Genomic DNA, 26,047 nt, shown 5'->3' with positions numbered 1-26,047 from the left:
TTGGATTAATACCTCTAATCTATTTCTCTCCTCTCTGGCTGTATATTAAAGTCATCTTTCATGACAGAGTTTAGGTGTCGTGGGCATGTGGCACTTAATGTCCTTTGAACCATGCTCATTGCTTCCACTGCACACATTTATCACAGCTTCACATTCAACAGTTTTGGGGCTCGTTGGTGGGTCACACCAGGACAGTGATGCTGGAATTGCTTCATCCAAGCACCAGACAAAAACTTTTTTTTTTAAGTAAAAACTTCTAGAATATGAAGATATCCTTACAGTAAGAGGTTTACAAGTCAGAAGACAGGAAGCAGACATCCTCATAACTGAAAGCTATGTTGCAACTGATGTTGACGACCACACAACGAATATGCCATTCTGCAATGGTTTGAAGTTGTGTGGTTTACAGAGGTAAATACATACATCAACACAGTTCTGTACTATATGTTATCCAGATGGGTCCAACCCTGTCCTCAGACATCAGCCTACATAATTCAGATGGGTCCAACCCTGTCCTCAGACATCAGCCTACATAATTCAGATGGGTCCAACCCTGTCCTCAGACATCAGCCTACATAATTCAGATGGGTCCAACCCTGTCCTCAGACATCAGCCTACATAATTCAGATGGGTCCAACCCTGTCCTCAGATATCAGCCTACATAATTCAGATGGGTCCAAACCTGTGCTCAGACATCAGCCTACATAATTCAGATGGGTCCAACCCTGTCCTCAGACATCAGCCTACATAATTCAGATGGGTCCAACCCTGTCCTCAGATAGCAGCCTACATAATTCAGATGGGTCCAACCCTGTCCTCAGATAGCAGCCTACATCATTCAGATGGGTCCAACCCTGTCCTCAGACATCAGCCTAATCCACTACTATTCACTAAAACAAGGCTAGTAACAGAATGCACCAATTAGGCTTTTCAAGGTGATCCCTCATGAAAAGTCTCTGTCTTGTCCATTGCCTTATCTGGTGGTGCAGAATGATCATTATTACGCAAGGCAAACTGACAGTGATTAGCTATGTTCCATGATTTAGTGTTTGTGGGAGCGTTATTTGGCCTCCCCTCCAACTCTAATCAGGAAGTGAACCACTGACCAAACCTAAGGTATTGATTAAAAACCTTTCATCACATTCATCGGTAGGACTATGGCAAACCACTAGTTTGATGATTTCAGAAAACCTCCTGTGTTCCCCCCCCCCATCATGGCATTTTCCTGCATTGCCCTTGGAGTTCTCATTTTCCTACGTTATCACGAGTACTCAATCTCTCACATTATATCTGACAATCCACTTCTCTCTTCAACAACCAGAAAGAGCGAGGAAAGAAAAAGAGGTGTATGTGTGGGAACTGCAAAAAGAGGCTTTTGAAACTCCCACTCCCAGCATCCTCCTCACCTACTGTAGCCCTATCGCCTCCAACTCACCCATCGCTCTTCTCCAATCACCTCCCACAGACTGAGTCTCGCTCGCTCCTCTCCCATCTAAATGCTAATACTAGGAGCTTGGGATCAGTAAGTTCTATTTGACAGTGAATACTTATCTTAACATAATGCAGCCTACGCCATTACTGAGTGCAAACTGTCAACTGTTTGGAGGGAACCTTTGGAGAATCATCCAGTAGTGTGTGCTTAACTTAACGTTCACCCCTGGCTGGAACTTACTATCCATTAGACCAAACTCTAGTTGATGTGATGTTCTGATATTCACTCCTGGAACTTAGGATCAATCAGACCAAAACACTGGTTGATGTGATTTGTGATGGTCTGAGATTGCTGATTTAATTGAAACATGCTACAGCAATTAGCACACTGACAGAGCTTGTTGCGGTCTTAAGGTCATACTACTGATAGGTTCACAGTTCCAGTTCTCTTGATGATAGACAGCAGGCAAAATACACTACTGCATAGCTTCTTCAACTCTGATCTTATTACCACCTAAATCCATCTCTAGTTCCCTAACTAAAGGAGGTTAGGCATTGGTTATTCATTAGACTGGAACCCAAAAATCATGCGTAGTAGTGAACTGGCTACATGGCACCCATTCCTGTATGGGACGATCTTCACTCCCTTCTTTTTCCACGGGAGGTCTTCCCAGGTTTCAATTTATTCAGGCCCTCAAAGTCTGTATGTTTGTAGTTCCAACAACCCTGTCTGTCTCAAGTGTACAGAGCGTTTCTATCTGTAAAAAAAACAGGGAATGTTCCACACCCATAACTGTGGCGTAACGCTGGCACTGGGGACAATGTGAAACCAGCCAGACAGGCAGCAGAGAGGAGGGTGGAAACTTGTGTAAATCTACTGCATTGAAGGCACTGTAGTTGAGTATCCATTTCCATTCCTTTCAGATCGCTAGTTCCCATGGAAACAACTTGAACTGACACAAATCCAACATACAGGAGAGAAAATACTCTTAAAACAAACAAATGTTTTTGGAGAAGAAATAAGTAAAAAAAAAAAAAAAAAAAGAAGAATTAAAAGTAGTGTTTGCTTTGTCACCCATTCTGATAACGCTTTTAGACACTTTGAGAAATAAATAACAGTGGTTTTACCTACTGAGTGTTTACTAGTGTTAAATAGCACTAAGCAACCAGATTAAGTCAGAGATATATTCCTCTGCTCAGGCAATACCGTACATACAGAACACTATGCCAAGCTGGAAGCCTCTCTATCCAGTATCTGCTATGGAAGGAAATGGCATCTTTCCTCTGTGGGCCACTCACATCCTGACAGACTAGCATCTTTCCTCTGTCTGTGTGTTACAGTGTGGCTGTGTGTTACAGTGTGTTACAGTGTGGCTGTGTGTTACAGTGTGGCTGTGTGTTACAGTGTGGCTGTGTGTTACAGTGTGGCTGTGTGTTACAGTGTGGCTGTGTGTTACAGTGGGAGTGCTCTGCCCTCCATTCAGCAGATACTAGACTAACTAAAACCCATCATTCATTTATATAGAGCTGCTGACAGAGAGGAGTGATACTCGGACTCACTGTCCACAGAGGAGACCCTGATTACAGAGACAGATGGGGGGGGGTCATGTCCCATTTCAACAGAAAACACTTCCCTCTCCACCTCAGCTCAAAGACGTCAGATAACCATGGAGACAATAAAGAGGATTGGAGTGGCTAGATCTCATTGGTTCCTCTTATACAGTAGTGTCAGACTGGGGTTGTATTATATGTCCCAGAAAGTGTTGAGTTCTTACTCTGATCATTAGAACCTAACGGACACTATGAAAGCTTTAAAACCAAGTTTATTCTTCCCTAAAGGATGGAACAGCTGAACAGACAAAGACATGGTTACAATACTGGTGGTATATGTACCCCACTTTGGGTGGAGTCTCCTCCTTCTCGCTAAATATTGTATCTTTATTGCTAGGCAGGAAACTAAGTGATACAGGCAATAAACGGTCCATTTTCCTTTAACGTGACCTGACCTCCACCCGCTCCGTCACTAATCCATGACTCTCTCCCCCCTTATCAATGCCTGTCACATGTGATCGTTTTCCCTGCATTCCAAGCTGAATTGACCCCCACCATATACCTTCCTCCTACAGATACCCATTAACTTCTGGTGTAGATCCTCTAAACCCTAGCACTCAATATTTCAACAGGATACCTGATAGCTAACACTATTTCAAGTTTAGTGGCGATTGTGCTGCTTCTTCTCAATGTTCTAAGAGGTGCTGTCGAACCTCGAACATTTCTGTGCTTCAGTAGAGGTGGAGCTAGTCTGAGGGTGGTTGCCGTGGAGACAACACTATCAACAAGGCAGGTCCTACAGGCCCTAGTTTCTACCTTCTTAACAACACTATCAACAAGGCAGGTCCTACAGGCCCTAGTTTCTACCTTCTCAACAACACTATCAACAAGGCAGGTCCTACAGGCCCTAGTTTCTACCTTCTCAACAACACTATCAACAAGGCAGGTCCTACAGGCCCTAGTTTCTACCTTCTTAACAACACTATCAACAAGGCAGGTCCTACAGGCCCTAGTTTCTACCTTCTTAACAACAAGGCAGGTCCTACATGCTCAAGTTGTCACACATGGTCTACTTTTCAGTCGTGTGGTCAGGTGCCACAAAGAGGGACGTTGGCAAGAACAGGGCAGCACGGCTGGACCCTTGGATGTACAGAGAGTAAACAATAATATGCATGTCAATCTCTCCTGGCTCAAAGTAGAGGAGAGATTGACTTCACCACTACTTGTATTTGTCAGAGGTATTGACATGTTGAAAGCACAGAGGTGTCTGTTTAAACGACTAGCACACAGCTCAGACACCAATACATACCCCACAGGACGTGCCACCAGAGGTCTCTACACAGTCAAAGTCCAGAACAGACTATGGGAGGCGCACAGTACTACATAGAGTCATGACTACATGGAACTCTATTCCACATCAGGTAACTGTTGTGAATTCTGTAATGAATGTATTGTAATGTTTTTCAAATTGTATAACTGCCTTAAATTTTGCCAGACCCCAGGAAGAGTAGCTGCTTCCTTGGCAGCATCTAATGTGATTCCATAATAAAATACATGTCTGGTCGGGGGAGGGAGGGTGTCACAGCCAAGCCCGGTCAACACACTCACCCTGCTGAACAAAGTTTCCTACGACACTGGGTCAGGTTATCTACACCTCCACCGCTCTCTCACTCTTCTTCCACCAGATAACAACCCTCCAGACGAGCTTCAATGCCATACAACTCTCCTTCCGTGGCCTCCAACTGCTCTTAAATACAAGTAAAACTAAATGCATGCTCTTCAACCGATCGCTGCCTGCACCTGCCCGCCCGTCCAGCATCACTACTCTGGACGGTTCTGACTTAGAATTTGTGGACAACTACAAATACCTAGGTGTCTGGTTAGACTGTAAACTCTCCTTCCAGACTCACATCAAACATCTCCAATCCAAAGTTAAATCTAGAATTGGCTTCCTATTTCGCAACAAAGCATCCTTTCACTCATGCTGCCAAACATACCCTCGTAAAACTGACCATCTTGCGGATCCTCGACTTTGTCAATGTCATTTACAAAATAGCCTCCAACACTCTACTCAACAAATTGGATGCAGTCTATCACAGTGCCATCCATTTTGTCACCAATGCCCCATATACTACCCACCACTGCGACCTGTACGCTCTCGTTGGCTGGCCCTCGCTTCATACTCGTCGCCAAACCCACTGGCTCCAGGTCATCTATAAGTCTTTGCTAGGTAAAGCACTGCCTTATCTCCGCTCACTGGTCACCATAGCAGCACCCACCCGTAGCACGCGCTCCAGCAGGTATATCTCTCTGGTCACCCCCAAAGCCAATTCCTCATTTGGCCGCCTCTCCTTCCAGTTCTCTGCTGCCAATGACTGGAACGAACTACAAAAATCTCTCAAACTGGAAACACTTATCTCCCTCACTAGCTTTAAGCACCAGCTGTCAGAGCAGCTCACAGATCACTGCACCTGTACATAGCCCATCTATAATTTAGCCCAAACAACTACCTCTTCCCCTACTGTATTTATTTATTTAGCTCCTTCGCACCCCAATACTTCTACTTTACACACTCATCTACTGTCAAATCTACCATTCCAGTGTTTTAATTGCTATATTGTATTAACTTTGCCACCATGGCCTATTTATCTCCCTCATCTCACCTCATTTGCTCACATTGTATATAGACTTATTTTTCGACTGTATTATTGACTATAGGTTTGTTTTACTCCATGTGTAACTCTGTGTTGTTGTATGTGTCGAACTGCTTTGCTTTATTCTTGGCCATGTCGCAGTTGTAAATGAGAACTTGTTCTCAACTTGCCTACCTGGTTAAATAAAAGTGAAATAAAAAAGAAAGATAAACATACACACCATGGAGAAAAGGAAAAGAAATTGCCTGTGTCTTCAGTCTGTTTCATTCTTAAATACATGCTACCTAACCATAACACTGAGTCGTCATTCTGGCTAGCTAGTACATTACCCATTGAAGGCACACAATCCCTTTCACTTGTCTAGTGACTGCCTTAGGAGGCATGCAGTGACTATGAATGAAAGCTGTGGTCCCTCTCTCCCTCCCGTTTCCTTCCCATCACTCTGCTGCTGATACTGAGAGAGTAGCACGGCAAAGCCAAGTTTTACACACTAATTACGTTGATGATGAGAACTTCTCTGCACCGTGTGTGTGTGCGCATGCGTGCGCGATACACATATGTTCTGGAACCAGTGACAAGACTATTTTTAGATGAGCCGTGTCTGTGTGTCTGACAAATACCCAGCAGCAGTAACCAGGTGGTGAGACTGAGAGCAAGGGAAACGTTTTGGAAATTTACAGTCCCTTAAATACAGGGACGACCGCAGCCAAAAACAGTCAATTGAAATAAATTCATTATGCCCTAATCTATGGATTTCACATGACTGAGCAGGGGCGCAGCCATAGGTGAGCCTGGGAGGCCATAGGCCCACCCACTTGGGAGCCAGACCCAGCCAATCCAAAATATACTGCTCAAAAAAATAAAGGGAACAGTTAAACAACACAATGTAACTCCAAGTCAATCACACTTCTGTGAAATCAAACTGTCCACTTAGGAAGCAACACTGATTGACAATAAATTTCACATGCTGTTGTGCAAATGGAATAGACAACAGGTGGAAATTATAGGCAATTAGCAAGACACCCCCAATAAAGGAGTGGTTCTGCAGGTGGTAACCACAGACCACTTCTCAGTTCCTATGCTTCCTGGCTGATGTTTTGGTCACTATTGAATGCTGGCGGTGCGTTCACTCTAGTGGTAGCATGAGACGGAGTCTACAACCCACACAAGTGGCTCAGGTAGTGCAGCTCATCCAGGATGGCACATCAATGCGAGCTGTGGCAAGAAGGTTTGCTGTGTCTGTCAGCGTAGTGTCCAGAGCATGGAGGCGCTACCAGGAGACAGGCCAGTACATCAGGAGACGTGGAGGACGCCGTTGGAGGGCAACAACCCAGCAGCAGGACCGCTACCTCCGCCTGTGCAAGAAGGAGCCCTGCAGAGCCCTGCAAAATGACCTCCAGCAGGCCACAAATGTGCATGTGTCTGCTCAAACGGTCAGAAACAGACTCCATGAGGGTGGTATGAGGGCCCGACGTCCACAGGTGGGGGTTGTGCTTACAGCCCAACACCGTGCAGGACGTTTGGCATTTGCCAGAGAACACCAAGATTGGCAAATTCGCCACTGGCGCCCTGTGCTCTTCACAGATGAAAGCAGGTTCACACTGAGCACATGTGACAGTCGTGACAGTCTGGAGACGCCTTGGAGAACGTTCTGCTGCCTGCAACATCCTCCAGCATGACCGGTTTGGCAGTGGGTCAGTCATGGTGTGGGGTGGCATTTCTTTGGGGGGCCGCACAGCCCCCCATGTGCTCGCCAGAGGTAGCCTGACTGCCATTAGGTACCGAGATGAGATCCTCAGACCCCTTGTGAGACCATATGCTGGTGCGGTTGGCCCTGGGTTCCTCCTAATGCAAGACAATGCTAGACCTCATGTGGCTGGAGTGTGTCAGCAGTTCCTGCAAGAGGAAGGCATTGATGCTATGGACTGGCCCGCCCGTTCCCCAGACCTGAATCCAATTGAGCACATCTGGGACATCATGTCTCGCTCCATCCACCAACGCCACGTTGCACCACAGACTGTCCAGGAGTTGGCGGATGCTTTAGTCCAGGTCTGGGAGGAGATCCCTCAGGAGACCATCCGCCACCTCATCAGGAGCATGCCCAGGCATTGTAGGGAGGTCATACAGGCACGTGGAGGCCACAAACACTACTGAGCCTCATTTTGACTTGTTTTAAGGACATTACATCAAAGTTGGATCAGCCTGTAGTGTGGTTTTCCACTTTAATTTTGAGTGTGACTCCAAATCCAGACCTCCATGGGTTGATAAATTGGATTTCCATTGATTATTTTTGTGTGATTTTGTTGTCAGCACATTCAACTATGAAAAGATAAAAGTATTTAATAAGATTATTTCATTCATTCAGATCTAGGATGTGTTATTTTAGTGTTCCCTTTATTTTTTTGAGCACTGTATTTTTCCCCCACAAAAGGGCTTTATTACAGACAGAAATACTCCTCAGCTGCAAGAATGAGGCTCTCCACTACCGGTTGTTCTTGCAGTAATGATTCTTCAGAATGTATCTGTAGATAGTAGCCAAATAGCCTACGTCTCGAAATTAACATTAAATTATCAGGTAACAGCACTGGTGGACATTCCTGCAGTGAGCATGCTAAAAGTGCGCAAAGCTGTCTTCATTTATTTTGATTCGTTTAACACTTTTTTGGTTACTACATGACTCCATATATGTCATTTCATAGTTTTGATGACTTCACTACTATTCTACAATGTAGAAAATAGTACAAATAAAGAAAAACCCTTTAATGAGTAGGTGTGTCCAAACTTTTGACTGGTACTGTATATGTGTGGGATACAGAGATGAGGTAGTTGTTCAAAAATCATGTTAAACAATATTATTGCACACAGAGTGAGTCCATGCAACTTTAATATGTGACTTTAAGCCACTTTCTACTCCTGAACTTATTTAAGCTTGCCATAACAAAGGGGTTGATCAGTTACTTATCGATTCAAGACATTATGGAGTATTGTGTGTAGGTCAGTGACAAAAAACAACAACATTTAATCCATTTAAAAATCAGGCTGTAATACAACAAAATGTGGGAGAAAGGGGTGTGAACACTTTCTAAAGGCACTGTGTGTGTGTGTGTGTGTGTGTGTGTGTGTAAAACTTAGCTTTGATTGACATTTCCAGCACTGGAAATAGGGCATAAGGCCATATACCTGTGTGTGTGTGTGTGTGTGTGTGTGTGTGTGTGTGTGTGTGTGTGTGTGTGTGTGTGTGTGTGTGTGTGTGTGTGTGTATTTTTGGTATGGGCCAGAATGCAGGGTGAACAAAGAAAAATACTTTTACACTGAAAAAAACCCTGTCTGTCCCTCGTCCTGAACTCACCAGCAATCTCCACAATGTCCCCAGGCACTATTTCCCGGGCTTTGACCCTCTGCACAGCCTTGCGGTTCATGCGGTACACCTTGGCTATCTCTGGCTCGTACTCCTTCAGTGCCTCGATGGCGTTCTCCGCATTCCTCTCCTGGACCACACAGAGAGACAGAGACGGGTTCAGTTCCAACACAGAGGCCAAAAGGTCCAAGCTTTATTTCAGCCCCATTTCGTACCACGCTGAAGAGTTTGTGTATTTCTGTCACTTTGGAATGAACACCTACTAGAAAGGCAATGGCTTTAAACTGAACATTCAACCCATAGACTGACCTTACCCAGTGCTCGCTCACTCAGCTGTCAATGTGTCCTCCAAACCCCACTTTATCTATCCCTCCCCCTCACTCTACCCATCCCTCCCTCCCCCCTCGCTCTAGCCGTCCCTCCCTCCCCCCTCACTCTACCCGTCCCTCCCTCCCCCCTCACTCTACCCGTCCCTCCCTCCCCCCTCACTCTACCCGTCCCTCCCTCCCACCTCACTCTACCCGTCCCTCCCCCCTCATTCTACCCATCCCTCCCTCCCCCCTCACTCTACCCATCCCTCCCCCTCACTCTACCCATCCCTCCCCCTCACTCTACCCATCCCTCCCTCCCCCCTCGCTCTAGCCGTCCCTCCCTCCCCCCTCACTCTACCCGTCCCTCCCTCCCCCCTCACTCTACCCGTCCCTCCCTCCCCCCTCACTCTACCCGTCCCTCCCTCCCCCCTCACTCTACCCGTCCCTCCCTCCCCCCTCACTCTACCCGTCCCTCCCTCCCACCTCACTCTACCCGTCCCTCCCCCCTCATTCTACCCATCCCTCCCTCCCCCCTCACTCTACCCATCCCTCCCCCTCACTCTACCCATCCCTCCCCCTCACTCTACCCATCCCTCCCCCTCACTCTACCCATCCCTCCCCCTCACTCTACCCATCCCTCCCCCTCACTCTACCCATCCCTCCAAGGTCAAAGTGCTCTATTCAGAGACCAATTCTGATTAGGCTGCAGTTCATGGTCTTCAATTAACACGGAACCGTTTCTGTCTACAGAGTGAAATGAACAAAGACAGTCAGTGATCACTCTGACTGAAATACCTCCAGAACAAGCATTTAGATCATCAGCGGCTTGTTGTACTGGCGCCTCTAGAAGCACCATGTACATTGCCACGTGTAAACACACCGGGCAATTTAAAAGCTTGGCCTTGGCTCTATGGTTTCCATGTTTCAGTTGATACGGCTTTACTATCCTACCCATCAATAAAAGCCCTGCTGGCACGTATGAAGGTCGAAAGCAGAACAACAAGTTATGGTTCTGTATAGATGACTCGTTACAGAACGTCTTCACCCTAAGCTGACACACCGTAAAATATCCTGCATGTCAACACCATCTCCTGACATGTGATCAGCTGAACACGCGAGCGAGACAGAGAGACTCACCTGCCAGACTCCGATCACAGCGTTAGCGATGAGGATAAGCAGGATGACGATAGGTTCCACGAAGGCTGTGATGGTCTCCTCCCCCTCCTCAAACAGAGCTAGCACCTGGGGGGGGGGGGGGGGAGCACATAATACAGAGTTAATAGAACAGATCCTAGTAGAAGTGTTTTCTCCTCCACAGTGAGTATTGAACAGTGAGAAGGATCGGAGCAGAGCAGGGCACAGCAGATCAGCGGCTCAAGCCCTGGTCGATAGCTCATCATTCACGACCCGTTTGGGTCCCGCAAATCTACCCTTCACTCCACTCTGCTCTGTGTAGAGAATATTGAAGGAGAGCAACTCGTTCTGATCTGTCCTTTCCTTTCATTCAGCCTAGCTAGCCAGTTGACACTGTTTTCCATTAGCGCCGTCTGTCGGCTAATCGGCCGGTTACAGACTAATTTTCAGCCGGATACTTCTTCCACTTCATATAAAAAAAATGTTTTTTAAAAGACTACTTTTCATGTAAAAGTATCAATTCGCAAGTCCATCGAGCTCTCTCCCACTAGAATGAATGATATGGATCTTCTAGCAATCTATTGATAGGATAGGCGCCCGTCAGTCACAAAGGGAACCCTTTTGTTACGGCCATCTGTCGCCACAATTTGTCGAGACAATGTGTGGTTGCTGTCAAATGTCACAGTAGGCCATTTACTGTGCTTTAATTGACAACTGAACAGCAAGTTTATAAAATGTGTTGAAGTGACTGAATAAAGTCAAACAATCAGAAGTCATGCAACGTTGTTATATGACCATGGTATCGCGTCGGGACAAATTAACCAAAGGATTTTCTAGGTTTTCCTTCCCTAGGATGTCAGGGCCAGACGGTGACGCTAAAGTGAGTAACTTACCTCGTCAGTCAGTGTAGCCTACCGAATCGCATCAGTGAGAGCCCTTCATTTGGCGCCCTAATTTTAATAGACTACTAGTAGACCTAGGCTTTTTGGCAATTATCTACAAATAAATTATGAAAACATTCGATTAAGAATCATTACTGCAGGAACAACAGTTAGTGGTCAATCTGGTCAAAGTTTGATAATTAGGGCCTTCACCAAATCAATACATTAAAATGGAATTCAACAATATTAAAACATTTATTGAATCACCTAAATGTATTGAACATTTATTAATTAGTCCTGATCACATAGGCCTAGGGGTAGGCAGCTCCAGTCCTCGAGGGCCTGATTTTTGTCACACTTTCTCCATCCATAGAAAAACAGCTGATTTAATCACATTGCATTCTAAACCAAAGATGTGTTAGCTGGGGCAAAACTGTGACACTAATCAGGCCCTCGAGGACTGGAATTGCCCACATTTAGGCCCCACCATATCCAAAACAATACACTTAATTCATACATGCTCAGTAATTTTAATTGAAAAGTTATATCTTTCTGCACAATACCACAACAACAAAAATTCTATCAGAGGTAAACTTGATAAAATCTTCAATAATTATGCTGTAAATTTCAGATGGAGTGAAGGCGTTACAATGTACCTGAGGCCACCAAAATCGAGCTCCTTCGGCAAGACATTCTAACCCATGGGTGCTTCCGGCACCTGGCCTGCAACTCTGTACTTGTGACTGACACACACTTCCGTGGTATTTCTGACAATTAGCGAGTGTTCTTAGTTTTCGCAGACGGGAGTTAGAGCAGGGATTTCCAACAGGTCGATCGTGAGTTACCAGTAGCTCGCAGACCACCTATGAGTAGCTCACCAAACAAACATTGACATCGACTCAGAACATCCAATTTCGTTTTCAGGCCCCCCCCCCATACAAATATGGTTTTCTGATACGATTTAAACATTGACATCGACTCAGAACATCCAATTAGTTTTTTTCTCTATGAACAATTGTAATTGATAGTGAACAACCCCCCAAAAAAGTGAAAATCAGGAAAATCTCAAACAGAATTTGGGAAACAAAATTGATTTTGTAGGGCCCCCCCCTCAGAGTTTTTATTAAACATTATTTAACCAGGAATATTGACAGAATACATAATGTACAAGAGAAAGTAGTGCACTAAGGACCTGGGGAAGAGAATGTGCTTTTTTGAAAGCTATAAAAAAATATTTAAAAAATGAGTAGCTCATGACATTTTTTTGAAAGTAGCTCTCGTGCTAGAAAAGGTTGGAGACCCTTGAGAGGAGGATGATAAGTGTTTTTAGTTTCAGCAGACAGGAGTTACGCTTCACTTCCAGTTCCAACATCACGTTAAAACCAAAACACAGCTTTAACAAATGGAAGGAAAAACTTAAATTTTTTAAAAAAGGATTAAAATACTGTTTACGAAGACATGCACGACAACAAGCGAAGCATCAGGGCCCAATTCAATGGCCACTTAACTTTTTCACTCTCTTCCTGCACAAACCAAAACTTTGACCTATACTCCCCCTCTCACATAACGCCGTGGAAAATGAAATAAAAGGAAGCCAACCTTTCCTCCTTCCTCAGAATAAAATGGAGGAAGTGTTTATTTCATAATTAGGAAGTGTATTCATTGTTTCAGGTGATCGATGTTGCCAGTTGTCATCGCCTGGTGTCACGGGTCAGCCTGACTATAACCCCTATTCTCATAGATGGATGGGAGTGATCAAATTGTCTCAACTAAACAACAAATCTTAGTAAAAAGATGATCGAATTAAATTGTAAAAAAAAAAAGTTGCCTACAATATGATAAATTACAGTAAGCATTGTGTCCAGTGTAACAGTTATTGAGGCTGTAGTGGTAGACTTGAGCATTGCTTCTCCTCTACAACTTCCATCCATAAATAAATAGTCATGTATAATGATATCATATCGGACACCACTTTAAAAACAACAGCTTTGTCCTGTGTTCCTCTCTCGTTGCCTGGTTACAAGGCTCTATTCTCATGTCATGCAGAGTCAGAGCAGCTCAACGTCTTCATTTACATATTATTCAAATAGGCACACAAATTAGTAGTTCCCCCATTGAGGTTTGACCCTTATACTTTAGGATAGCCTTTCCTTCAGGTACTTCTGTAGGTCACTTTCACCAACTCTTCTAGCACCAGTAGGCTGAGCACATGTTGCTGTAATTCATTAAAGCAGCAACGTTGGTCACTAAAACTGCATTGTTGTAATAAAAAAAAAGAAGTGTTTATTTAACTAACTAAATCCATTTGATGTCACTTTTTTATTTTCCCTTTGTTTAACTAGGCAAGTCAATTAAGAACTAATTCTTATTTACAATAACAGCCTACCCTGGCCAAACCCGGACAACGCTGGGCCAATTGTGCGCAGCTCTATGGGACTCACAATCACGGCCGGTTGTGATACAGCCTGGAATCGAACCAGGGTGTCTGTAGTGACACCTCAAGCACTGAGATGCAGTGCCTTAGACCGCTGCGCCACTCGGGAGCCCCAAAGCCCAGTAGCACCGACTGACCCGTAAGGAATACATCAGCATCAAGTCTCAAAGGATGTGCGGGAGGTTAAACCAGCCTAGGTAGCTCAGTCTGCTTGGTGTATAGTAAAGGATGTGCGGGAGGTTAAACCAGCCTAGGTAGCTCAGTCTGCTTGGTGTATAGTAAAGGATGTGCGGGAGGTTAAACCAGCCTAGGTAGCTCAGTCTGCTTGGTGTATAGTAAAGGATGTGCGGGAGGTTAAACCAGCCTAGGTAGCTCAGTCTGCTTGGTGTATAGTAAAGGATGTGCGGGAGGTTAAACCAGCCTAGGTAGTTCAGTCTGCTTGGTGTATAGTAAAGGATGTGCGGGAGCTAAACCAGCCTAGGTGACTCAGTCTGCTTGGTGTATAGTAAAGCTGTGGGAGGTTAAACCAGCCTTGGTAACTCAGTCTGCTTGGTGTATAGTAAAGGATGTACCGGAGGTTAAACCAGCCTAGGTAGCTCAGTCTGCTTGGTGTATAGTAAAGGATGTGCGGGAGGTTAAACCAGCCTAGGTAGCTCAGTCTGCTTGATGTATAGTAAAGGATGTGCGGGAGATTAAACCAGCCTAGGTAGCTCAGTCTGCTTGGTGTATAGTAAAGGATGTGCAGGAGGATAAACCAGCCTAGGTAGCTCAGTCTGCTTGGTGTATAGTAAAGCTGTGGGAGGTTAAACCAGCCTAGGTAGCTCAGTCTGCTTGGTGTATAGTAAAGGATGTGTGGGAGATTAAACCAGCCTAGGTAGCTCAGTCTGCTTGGTGTATAGTAAAGCTGTGGGAGGTTAAACCAGCCTAGGTAGCTCAGTCTGCTTGGTGTATAGTAAAGCTGTGGGAGGTTAAACCAGCCTAGGTAGCTCAGTCTGCTTGGTGTATAGTAAAGCTGTGGGAGGTTAAACCAGCCTAGGTAGCTCAGTCTGCTTGGTGTATAGTAAAGGATGTGTGGGAGATTAAACCAGCCTAGGTAGCTCAGTCTGCTTGGTGTATAGTAAAGCTGTGGGAGGTTAAACCAGCCTAGGTAGCTCAGTCTGCTTGGTGTATAGTAAAGCTGTGGGAAGTTAAACCAGCCTAGGTAGCTCAGTCTGCTTGGTGTATAGTAAAGCTGTGGGAGGTTAAACCAGCCTAGGTAGCTCAGTCTGCTTGGTGTATAGTAAAGCTGTGGGAGCTGTAAATCAGTGGAACAAAACAGGGTCTTGTTACAGTGTTAACACATTTAAATGACAAGTAAGGGCAGGCCAATTTACATTAGGAAAAACAAACAGCCTCCCACTTAGAAACACCAGGATCAACACAAAGGCAATTAGTGTAGATATATTTGTATCATATACATTTTAATACTTATTTTCCTACCGCTGCCCAGAATAGCCCTGTAATTCCATCCCATTGCTCTGGGGACTGTAATAGAGGGAAATAAAATCATTATACAGGCAGGGTTCCCCTGGCCGTGCCACATACTCCACCCTACCACCTGGCCCAAAAACAGGGTCACTATTTAAGGAATTGTATGAGTCAGAATATTGGAAATACTGAAGTAAAGAGAAATGCTTTGAGGGGAAAAATCTAGGGAGTGAAGGGTCTGAACCTTCCACCATCGGCAGGCCAGTATTATTGTAAATACGGAGGTGGTATGCAAAGCAATGCCTGCAGATAGAGTATTACAGATACATTCTGTCCACTGTCAAGGCAGAGTATTACAGACACATGATGTCCACTGTCAAGGCAGAGTATTACAGACACATTCTGTCCACTGTCAAGTCAGGGTATTACAGACACATTCTGTCCACTGTCAAGTCAGGGTATTACAGACACATTCTGTCCACTGTCAAGGCAGGGTATTACAGACACATGATGTCCACTGTCAAGGCAGAGTATTACAGACACATTCTGTCCACTGTCAAGTCAGGGTATTACAGACACATTCTGTCCACTGTCAAGTCAGGGTATTACAGACACATTCTGTCCACTGTCAAGGCAGGGTATTACAGACACATGATGTCCACTGTCAAGGCAGAGTATTACAGACACATTCTGTCCACTGTCAAGTCAGGGTATTACAGACACATTCTGTCCACTGTCAAGTCAGGGTATTACAGACACATTCTGTCCACTGTCAAGGCAGAGTATTACAGACACATTCTGTCCACTGTCAAGGCAGGGTATTACAGACACATTCTGTCCACTGTCAAGGCAGGGTATTACAGACTCATGATGTCCACTGTCAAGGCAGGGTATTACAGACACATTCTGTCCACTGTCAAGGCAGGGTATTACAGACACATGATGTCCACTGTCAGGGCAGGGTATTACAGACACATTCTGTCCACTGTCAAGGCATTACAGACACATTCTGTCCACTGTCAAGGCAGGGTATTACAGACACATGATGTCCACTGTCAGGGCAGGGTATTACAGACTCATGATGTCCACTGTCAGGGCAGGGTATTACAGACTCATGATGTCCACTGTCAAGGCAGGGCATTACAGACACATTCTGTCCACTGTCAAGGCAGGGTATTACAGACTCATGATGTCCACTGTCAAGGCAGGGCATTACAGACACATTCTGTCCACTGTCAAGGCAGGGTATTACAGACTCATGATGTCCACTGTCAGGGCAGGGTATTACAGACATATGATGTCCACTGTCAGGGCAGGGTATTACAGACTCATGATGTCCACTGTCAGGGCAGGGTATTACAGACTCATGATGTCCACTGTCAGGGCAGGGTATTACAGACACATGATGTCCACTGTCAGGGCAGGGTATTACAGACTCATGATGTCCACTGTCAAGGCAGGGCATTACAGACACATTCTGTCCACTGTCAAGGCAGGGTATTACAGACTCATGATGTCCACTGTCAGGGCAGGGTATTACAGACATATGATGTCCACTGTCAGGGCAGGGTATTACAGACTCATGATGTCCACTGTCAAGGCAGGGTATTACAGACATATGATGTCCACTGTCAGGGCAGGGTAGCCTGGTTGTCACTATTGGGCTAAGCTGCAAAGCTAGACGTAAAACTTTCAAGCCAATGTAGAAAAAGGTCAAAACATAGGACTCATATGAATGAGTGGAGAGAAGTGAACAAAGGAGAATGTGATGAGCAGCAGGGTATTGGTTTAAATCGTTACTTACTAAGGAGAATGTAATGAGCAGCAGAGTATTGGTTTCAATAGTTACTTACTAAGGAGAATGTGATGAGCAGCAGGGTTTTGGTTTCAATAGTTACTTACTAAGGAGAATGTAATGAGCAGCAGAGTATTGGTTTCAATAGTTACTTACTAAGGAGAATGTGATGAGCAGCAGAGTATTGGTTTCAATAGTTACTTACTAAGGAGAATGTGATGAGCAGCAGGGTATTGGTTTCAATAGTTACTTACTAAGGAGAATGTAATGAGCAGCAGGGTATTGGTTTCAATAGTTACTTACTAAGGAGAATGTGATGAGCAGCAGGGTATTGGTTTCAATAGTTACTTACAAAGGAGAATGTGATGAGCAGCAGGGTATTGGTTTCAATAGTTACTAAGGAGAATGTAATGAGCAGCAGGGTATTGGTTTCAATAGTTACTTACTAAGGAGAATGTGATGAGCAGCAGGGTATTGGTTTCAATAGTTACTTACTAAGGAGAATGTAATGAGCAGCAGGGTATTGGTTTCAATAGTTACTTACTAAGGAGAATGTAATGAGCAGCAGGGTATTGGTTTCAATAGTTACTTACTAAGGAGAATGTAATGAGCAGCAGAGTATTGGTTTCAATAGTTACTTACTAAGGAGAATATGATGAGCAGCAGGGTATTGGTTTCAATAGTTACTAAGGAGAATGTGATGAGCAGCAGGGTATTGGTTTCAATAGTTACTTACTAAGGAGAATGTGATGAGCAGCAGGGTATTGGTTTCAATAGTTACTTACTAAGGAGAATGTGATGAGCAGCAGGGTATTGGTTTCAATAGTTACTTACTAAGGAGAATGTAATGAGCAGCAGGGTATTGGTTTCAATAGTTACTTACTAAGGAGAATGTGATGAGCAGCAGGGTATTGGTTTCAATAGTTACTTACTAAGGAGAATGTAATGAGCAGCAGAGTATTGGTTTCAATAGTTACTTACTAAGGAGAATATAATGAGCAGCAGAGTATTGGTTTCAATAGTTACTTACTAAGGAGAATGTGATGAGCAGCAGGGTATTGGTTTCAATAGTTACTTACTAAGGAGAATGTAATGAGCAGCAGAGTATTGGTTTCAATAGTTACTTACTAAGGAGAATATGATGAGCAGCAGGGTATTGGTTTCAATAATTACTAAGGAGAATGTAATGAGCAGCAGGGTATTGGTTTCAATAGTTACTTACTAAGGAGAATATGATGAGCAGCAGGGTATTGGTTTCAATAATTACTAAGGAGAATGTAATGAGCAGCAGGGTATTGGTTTCAATAGTTACTTACTAAGGAGAATGTAATGAGCAGCAGAGTATTGGTTTCAATAGTTACTTACTAAGGAGAATGTGATGAGCAGCAGAGTATTGGTTTCAATAATTACTAAGGAGAATGTAATGAGCAGCAGGGTATTGGTTTCAATAGTTACTTACTAAGGAGAATGTAATGAGCAGCAGAGTATTGGTTTCAATAGTTACTTACTAAGGAGAATGTGATGAGCAGCAGGGTATTGGTTTAAATCGTTACTTACTAAGGAGAATGTGATGAGCAGCAGAGTATTGGTTTCAATAGTTACTTACTAAGGAGAATGTGATGAGCAGCAGGGTATTGGTTTCAATAGTTACTTACTAAGGAGAATGTGATGAGCAGCAGGGTATTGGTTTCAATAGTTACTTACTAAGGAGAATGTGATGAGCAGCAGGGTATTGGTTTCAATAGTTACTTACTAAGGAGAATGTGATGAGCAGCAGAGTATTGGTTTCAATCGTTACTTACTAAGGAGAATGTGATGAGCAGCAGGGTATTGGTTTCAATAGTTACTTACTAAGGAGAATGTGATGAGCAGCAGGGTATTGGTTTCAATAGTTACTTACTAAGGAGAATGTAATGAGCAGCAGGGTATTGGTTTAAATCGTTACTTACTAAGGAGAATGTGATGAGCAGCAGGGTATTGGTTTCAATCGTTACTTACTAAGGAGAATGTGATGAGCAGCAGGGTATTGGTTTCAATAGTTACTTACTAAGGAGAATGTAATGAGCAGCAGAGTATTGGTTTCAATAGTTACTTACTAAGGAGAATGTAATGAGCAGCAGAGTATTGGTTTCAATAGTTACTTACTAAGGAGAATGTGATGAGCAGCAGGGTATTGGTTTCAATAGTTACTTACTAAGGAGAATGTGATGAGCAGCAGGGTATTGGTTTCAATAGTTACTTACTAAGGAGAATGTGATGAGCAGCAGGGTATTGGTTTCAATAGTTACTTACTAAGGAGAATGTGATGAGCAGCAGGGTATTGGTTTCAATAGTTACTTACAAAGGAGAATGTGATGAGCAGCAGGGTATTGGTTTCAATAGTTACTTACAAAGGAGACGCAGGCAGCTAACAACAGGATTCTGACCAGGAGGTCTTCAAACTGCTCCACCACCAGCTCCCATAGGGACTTGCCTACAACACACACACACACACACACACACACACACACACACACACAGTGCCTTCAGAAAGTATTCATACCCCTTGACTTATTCCACATTTTGTAGTGTTACAGCCTGAATTTAAAAGTGGATTACATTTAGGTTCTCATCCAACTACACAAAATACCCCATAATGACAAAAGTGAAAACCTGTTCAGAAATTTTGCCAAATTTATTGAAAAATACATAAATATCTAACTTACATAAGTATTTATACCCTTGAGTGAATACATGTTAGAATCACCTTTGGTAGCGATTACAGCTGTGAGTGTTTCTAGGTAAGTTGCTAAGAGCTTTGCACACCCGAATTCTTCAAGCTCTGTCAAGTTGGTTGTTGATCATTGCAAGACAGCCATTTAAGTCTTGCCATAGTTTTAAGAAGATTTAAGTCAAAACTGTAACTAGGCCACTCAGGAACATACAATGTTGTCTTGTCAAGCAACTTCAGTGTACATTTGGCCTTGTGTTTTAGCTTAGTGTCCTACTGAAAGGTAAATGTCAGGTTTTCCTCTGCTTGGCTCTATTCAGTTTCTTTTTATCCTAAAAACGCCCTAGTCCTTGCAGATGACAAGCGCCCCCATGACATGATGCAGCCACCACCATACTTGAAAATATGAAGAGTGGTACTCAGTGATGCGTTTGCCCCAAATATAATGCTTTGTAGTCAGACATGTTAATTTCAGATTTACTTTAGTGCCTTAGTGCAAACAGGATGCATGTTTTGAAATATTATTATTCTGTACAGGCTTCCTTCTTTTCACTCTACCAATTAGGTTAGTTTTGTGGAGTAACTACAATGTTGTAGATCCATGCTCAGTTTACTCCCATCACAGCCATTAAACTCTGGAACTGTTTCTAAGTCACTATTGGCCTCATGGTGAAATCCCTGAGCGGTTTCCTTCCTGTCTGGTAACTGAGTTGGGAAGGACGCCTGTATCTTTGTAGTGACTGGGTGTTTGATACACCATCCAAAGTGTAATTAATAACTTCACCGTGCTCAAAGGGATAGTCGATGTCTGCTTTTTTTTTAACCCATCTACCAATAGGTGCCCTTCTTTGTGAGGCACTGGAAAACCTCCCTGGTCTTTGTGGTTAAATCTGTGTTTGAAATTCACTGCTCGACTCGGTAACCTTATGGATAATTGTATGTGTGGGGTACAGAGATGAGGTAGTCATTCAAAAATCATGTTAAACACTATTATTGCAAAATTATTGCAACTTACGTGACTTAAGCAAATTCTTACTCTTGATCTTATTTAGGCTTGCCATAACAAAGGGGTTGCATACTTAATGACTCAAGAAATTTCAGCTTTTCATTTTTTATTAATTTGTAAAACAAATGTCTAAAAACATTATCCCACTTTAACATTATGGGGTATTGTGTGTAGGCCAGTGACACAAAATCTAAATGTAATCCATTTAAAATTCTGTCTGTAAGAAACAGAAATGTGGAGAAAGTCAAGAGGTGCGACTACTTTCTGAAGGCCCTGTACATATAGTCAAGTCATAAGACTGTCCGGCTATACATCATCTTGTCACACATACTGTACCTATAAAAACTCTTAGTCCAGGCCTGAAAGTATATCATGAGAATTGAAACCGCAGTTAAACAGCACTACCCATCCGTTGGTAATATGGGACTTCTATAGGTCTATACTTCTGTTCTGCCAGTCATGAATCCCTCTTCTATTGACAGTGTATCTATATGGGTGGTGCTTCAAGTCAGTGTGTAGTCTGAGGATTCACACACACAATCCTAGGCTAAAGGGCTAATCATCAGCTTGTAAAGGAGGGGGCACTAGAATCTCACTGGAAATATCAATATTTACCTTCTTCAGCCGGAAGCTCTGTCAGTGTCGCACCACCATCACGCCATCCGTGGAGGGATGGAAGGGGGAGATGGATGAAGAGAGGAGAGAGGGGGTGCAGCGAGAGAGGGGGGTGCAGCGAGAGAGGGGGGGGACAGCGAGAGAGAGAGAGGACAGCGAGAGAGAGAGAGGGAGGAGAGAGAGAGGACAGCGGAGAGAGAGAGAGAGAGAGAGGACAGCGAGAGAGAGAGAGAGAGAGGACAGCGAGAGAGAGAGAGAGAGAGAGGACAGCGAGAGAGAGAGAGAGAGAGGGACAGCGAGAGAGAGAGAGAGGAGACAGCGAGAGAGGGAGGGGAGACAGCGAGAGAGGGAGGGGAGACAGCGAGAGAGGGAGGGGAGACAGCGAGAGAGGGAGGGGAGACAGCGAGAGAGGGAGGGGAGACAGCGAGAGAGGGAGGGGAGACAGCGAGAGAGGGAGGGGAGACAGCGAGAGAGGGAGGGGAGACAGCGAGAGAGGGAGGGGAGACAGCGAGAGAGGGAGGGGAGACAGCGAGAGAGGGAGGGGAGACAGCGAGAGAGGGAGGGGAGACAGCGAGAGAGGGAGGGGAGACAGCGAGAGAGAGGGAGGGGAGACAGCGAGAGAGAGGGAGGGGAGACAGCGAGAGAGAGGGAGGGGAGACAGCGAGAGAGAGGGAGGGGAGACAGCGAGAGAGAGGGAGGGGAGACAGCGAGAGAGAGGGAGGGGAGACAGCGAGAGAGAGGGAGGGGAGACAGCGAGAGAGAGGGAGGGGAGACAGCGAGAGAGAGGAGGAGAGAGCGAGAGAGAGGAGGAACAGCACAAAGACATGTTAATGATTAACAGATTAATTTAGAACAGGCTTTGAGATGCTTTTGACATGTGTAAACAATTCCACTTAATCCTGGAGCAGTTGAGTTTAAATGTATGATTACATATGAAATAAAGGAAGGCAGTGTTTGGCAGTGTTTCAGTGTTTCTGAACTAAAGGATTACTGTGTTGTAACAACTCTGATGATTTAAAACAATGTTATTTTTCAGCTCTCACATTATCAGATCTGTGTGGGAGGGGGAGGCGTGGAGGGAGCGGAGTTGGGGTGTAGAGGAGTGAGGGACAGGCAGCACAACACAGCTATAGTACAACACCCACCACAGTGATGAGAACCTCTTTACAGCACCACGTGTCCATCAATACTAGTCAGCATAACACTAAGTCACAGCTCAGGTAATGTGATGTTCTGTGTAGCTCGGTTGGTAAAGCATGGGTCTTACAGGACAGTGGGTTCAATTCCCGGGACCACCCATACGTAAAATGTATGACTAAGTCACTTTGGATAAAAGCGCCTGCTAAATTGTGTGTGTGTATGTGTGTGTATATATATATATATATATATATATATATATATATAATGAAGTGCTGAACATGCTATAGCAATACACTCCCCTGTCAAGCTAGGACCTCCTGTAAGACTGGTCTATATAACCCTACTGAGATCAGGGCAAAACATTCATATTTGATAACACAGAAACTTCTCAATAGCTGCAAATTCCAGTCTTACTCTAAAGCCATAATTAAAATCCTGAAATATAAAAGCATGATGGGCATGTTTGGAAACAAACTACAGTATGACTAGGCACTGGAAGTTTTACAGGGCCATCAAACGTGACCCCACTAAGAGGGCAGAAAAGTAGAGGAACCATGACGTGACTCGCCCGGAGGAGAGCCCTTCCAAAAACATACCCAAGCAAGACACACACCCGCACACCGGGAAATTAAATTCCAGTGGTCCTGAAATAAAATGAATTACACAGAGTTGATCAGGAGCTTTTGAATTCTTCCTACCAACTTTCTGATTAACCAATAGAAAAAGAAAAATAGTCTGATGATTTCAGGTTAAAATATAATTTAATGAAATTGCTTTTTATTGACACGGTACAGTACATGAATAATGTAATAACTTGTAGCAGTACAAAGAGGGGTTATTGTGCTTTGAAGAACACCGTTTCCACTGATCATGTTATCCAAGCAAGAAGTGAGAGAGTAAGAGCAAGACGAAGCAGGAGTAAGAGCAAGATGAAGCAGGAAGTGGGAGAGTAAGGGCAAGATGAAGCAGGAAGTGGGAGAGTAAGGGCAAGATGAAGCAGGAAGTGGGAGAGTAAGGGCAAGATGAAGCGGGAGAGTAAGGGCAAGATGAAGCTGGAAGATAACTCATTGTAAAACTGCCCTATAAATATCAACTAGTGAATGCATTTCAGTCATAACCCTACAGCTTTCTATTCCTTCTTAGTTCTTACCCAATTATCTCATCATCATCATTCTTGCCTCATCCTCACACACAGTAATCTGTATTGCAACGATGATTCATTGGTTAATGAGAATGTATTTAAAGTATTTCAGCAACATGCATATAGAGGCTCTGGTTCCTGTAGGAGCTCTGAGCTGAACATGGGAAATCCTTTGAGGACTGTGTACTGTGTTTGAAGATCCAGAAATGTTTTCCATGCTCTGCCAGTCTGACATAAGCCCTTTTCCCTGTTAGACAAGTGGGGAGGCACACTATTGTTTTTATGGCAGACAGGCTGGCTGCAGCTCCTAGTTCTGCTGGTCTGAGCTGGGAAGAGAGGCTTGCTGGAAGGGAGCGAGGTAGGGAAAGAGGGAGGGAGTGAACGGGTTTCCCCAGCCCTCTCTGTGCCAAGGATTCCCTCCTTACTGTAGTCATCTGGGTTGCGTCAGCCTCCGCTGAAACATTCCAACAAACTGACTTCACCATGCCTCTATTCTTCTCCACTCTCTCTCCCTGGCTCTCAGCTTCTCTATTTCTGCCCCCCCAACTAATCATGCGCTCTGCCCCTGGCTATGAGACAATGAAAACAAAAGCCAGCCTGTTTATACACTACCAGTCCAGAGAGGAACCACTTCCTGGTTACAGTAGCCAACAGAACAAAGAGGTTCCATGTCCAAGTACATGGCCAGCAAACCTGAGTTTAGGTAGTATTTGAAATAATTTAGGTAGTATTTGAAATAATTTCAAATGCTTTAGCTGGGCTTGATCGAGCTTGCCTGGCACAATGGAATAGTTGCAAAAGTGGAAACCCTGAAAATGCTTAAAGTATTTGAAAGACTTCAAATAGTATTTGAACCCAGATCTGATGGCCAATAACAGATAGCCAGGAGAAGCACCAGGAAACGTAACATCCATCACCACTAGGACATGGGATGTGCTGAGTCAGTAGCGTTCACTACAACTTCTTACCACACACACACACACACACACACACACACACACACACACACACACACACACTTTAACTTTCTCCTTTGCCTTATGATTAGAGCTGTAATGGTTTCAGACTAAAACTACACGTCGTAATATGGGAAGCACAGCAATAGGACTAGATTATTGAGGTCCTCTCAGTCTCAACTGCAAATATGTGAAAGTTTTCAAAACAGTTGCCATGACTACTTGGCTTGTGGAAACTACTGGAAAACAGTGTTTCATTGGGTAACGTCGCCAACGCCTGACGAAAATAACTGTTAAGCAATGCATTTAGGACCTTGATACATCCCGACACTACACACTGGGTCTGGATCACAATGGCACCCTATTCTCAATATAGTGCACTACATTTGACCAGAGCACCATTAAGGGAATAGGTCAAAATGTGGTTCACAAATTATTTTTTTAACTACGCAAGTCAGTTAAGAACAAATTCTTATTTTCCAATGACTGCCTACCCCGGCCAAACCCTAACCCGGGCGACACTGGGCCAATTGTGCGCTGCCCAATGGGACTCCCAATCACTGCTGGTTGTGATACAGCCTGGAATCGAACCATGGTCTGTAGCGACACCTCTAGCACTGAGATGCAGTGCCTTAGACCGCGCCGCCACTCGGAAGCCCTTATAGGGGGTCAGTTGGGATGCGCGCTGGCTCTCTTGGCATCGAACAGCAAGTGCAGCATAGTAACCCCATAGACTAAATAGTTCAAAAGCTAATCTCTGAAACAGAGGAAACTGGTACTGGCTTTTATAGTGGGGTAATAAGCAGGTAGTCAGGTGATGCCCTCCGTTGGCCTACTGCTGCATTCAAGAAAATAGCCAGTGTTAGTCAAATAAATAGCAGCCAGTCAGTAGCTGTGGCAAAAGGCCATAGAGAGCAGAGCAGTCAGCTACCACTTCAACTCTCTCTCGGTCGGTCTGGCTCATCGTTAAAGACCTTGGAGCAGGACTGACACTGTGGCTAAGGTCTCCGAAGACAGGTCAGGTCTAGAAGTGACACAAACGGGTGAACTCTGGTGACCCGCTCCACCTTCCTCTACCCCCACTGTACATCTACATGCATTAACCAGATCATGTATTAGAGGTGAATGGTAAGTGTCAGTCATATCATTGACTGGCAGTCTACGATCGCATCTACTCAGTGGATGTCACTCATTTAATATAAAAATGGAGAATGCACCTTCCTTCCCAGGAGAGGCTGGAGGCTGACTAAGTGTTTAAGGGTATTTGTGTCTGTCTCCCTCCCAGTCTGTGTGAGTGTGAGTGTGAGTGTGTGTGTGTGTGTGTGTGAGTGCCTGTCTCTCCGGTTTTGTGTGTGAGAGACACAGCAGAGAGCTCACCCATGGCCTGGAGCGATGTAACGTTACTAGAGTTGTGGTGAGTGGACTGGGAGAGCCTACGTATACCTGGTCCAACTGTAGCTCGC

At 44.4% G+C, this 26,047-nt stretch overlaps 1 protein-coding gene across 1 annotated transcript in view; it reads right to left on the bottom strand.

The window, feature by feature from the left end:
* Positions 1 to 26,047, bottom strand: part of LOC106603933 (sarcoplasmic/endoplasmic reticulum calcium ATPase 1) — a 104,123-nt gene that overhangs the window by 62,086 nt on the left and 15,990 nt on the right. The window contains exons 2-5 of the mRNA XM_014198187.3: positions 21,348 to 21,365; positions 19,407 to 19,489; positions 10,443 to 10,547; positions 8,986 to 9,124 (exon numbers count right to left, since the gene is read on the bottom strand). Coding sequence (XP_014053662.1) covers positions 8,986 to 9,124; positions 10,443 to 10,547; positions 19,407 to 19,489; positions 21,348 to 21,365 — 345 coding nt within the window. The remainder of the gene's footprint in view (positions 1 to 8,985; positions 9,125 to 10,442; positions 10,548 to 19,406; positions 19,490 to 21,347; positions 21,366 to 26,047) is intronic.

The sequence above is a fragment of the Salmo salar genome, chromosome 04, assembly GCF_965601325.2.
Source record: "Salmo salar chromosome 04, fSalSal1, whole genome shotgun sequence".
In the NCBI taxonomy this organism is placed as follows: domain Eukaryota; kingdom Metazoa; phylum Chordata; class Actinopteri; order Salmoniformes; family Salmonidae; genus Salmo; species Salmo salar.
The sequence above is the reverse complement of the archived record's forward strand: the minus strand, read 5'-3'. Positions and strand labels throughout refer to the sequence as shown.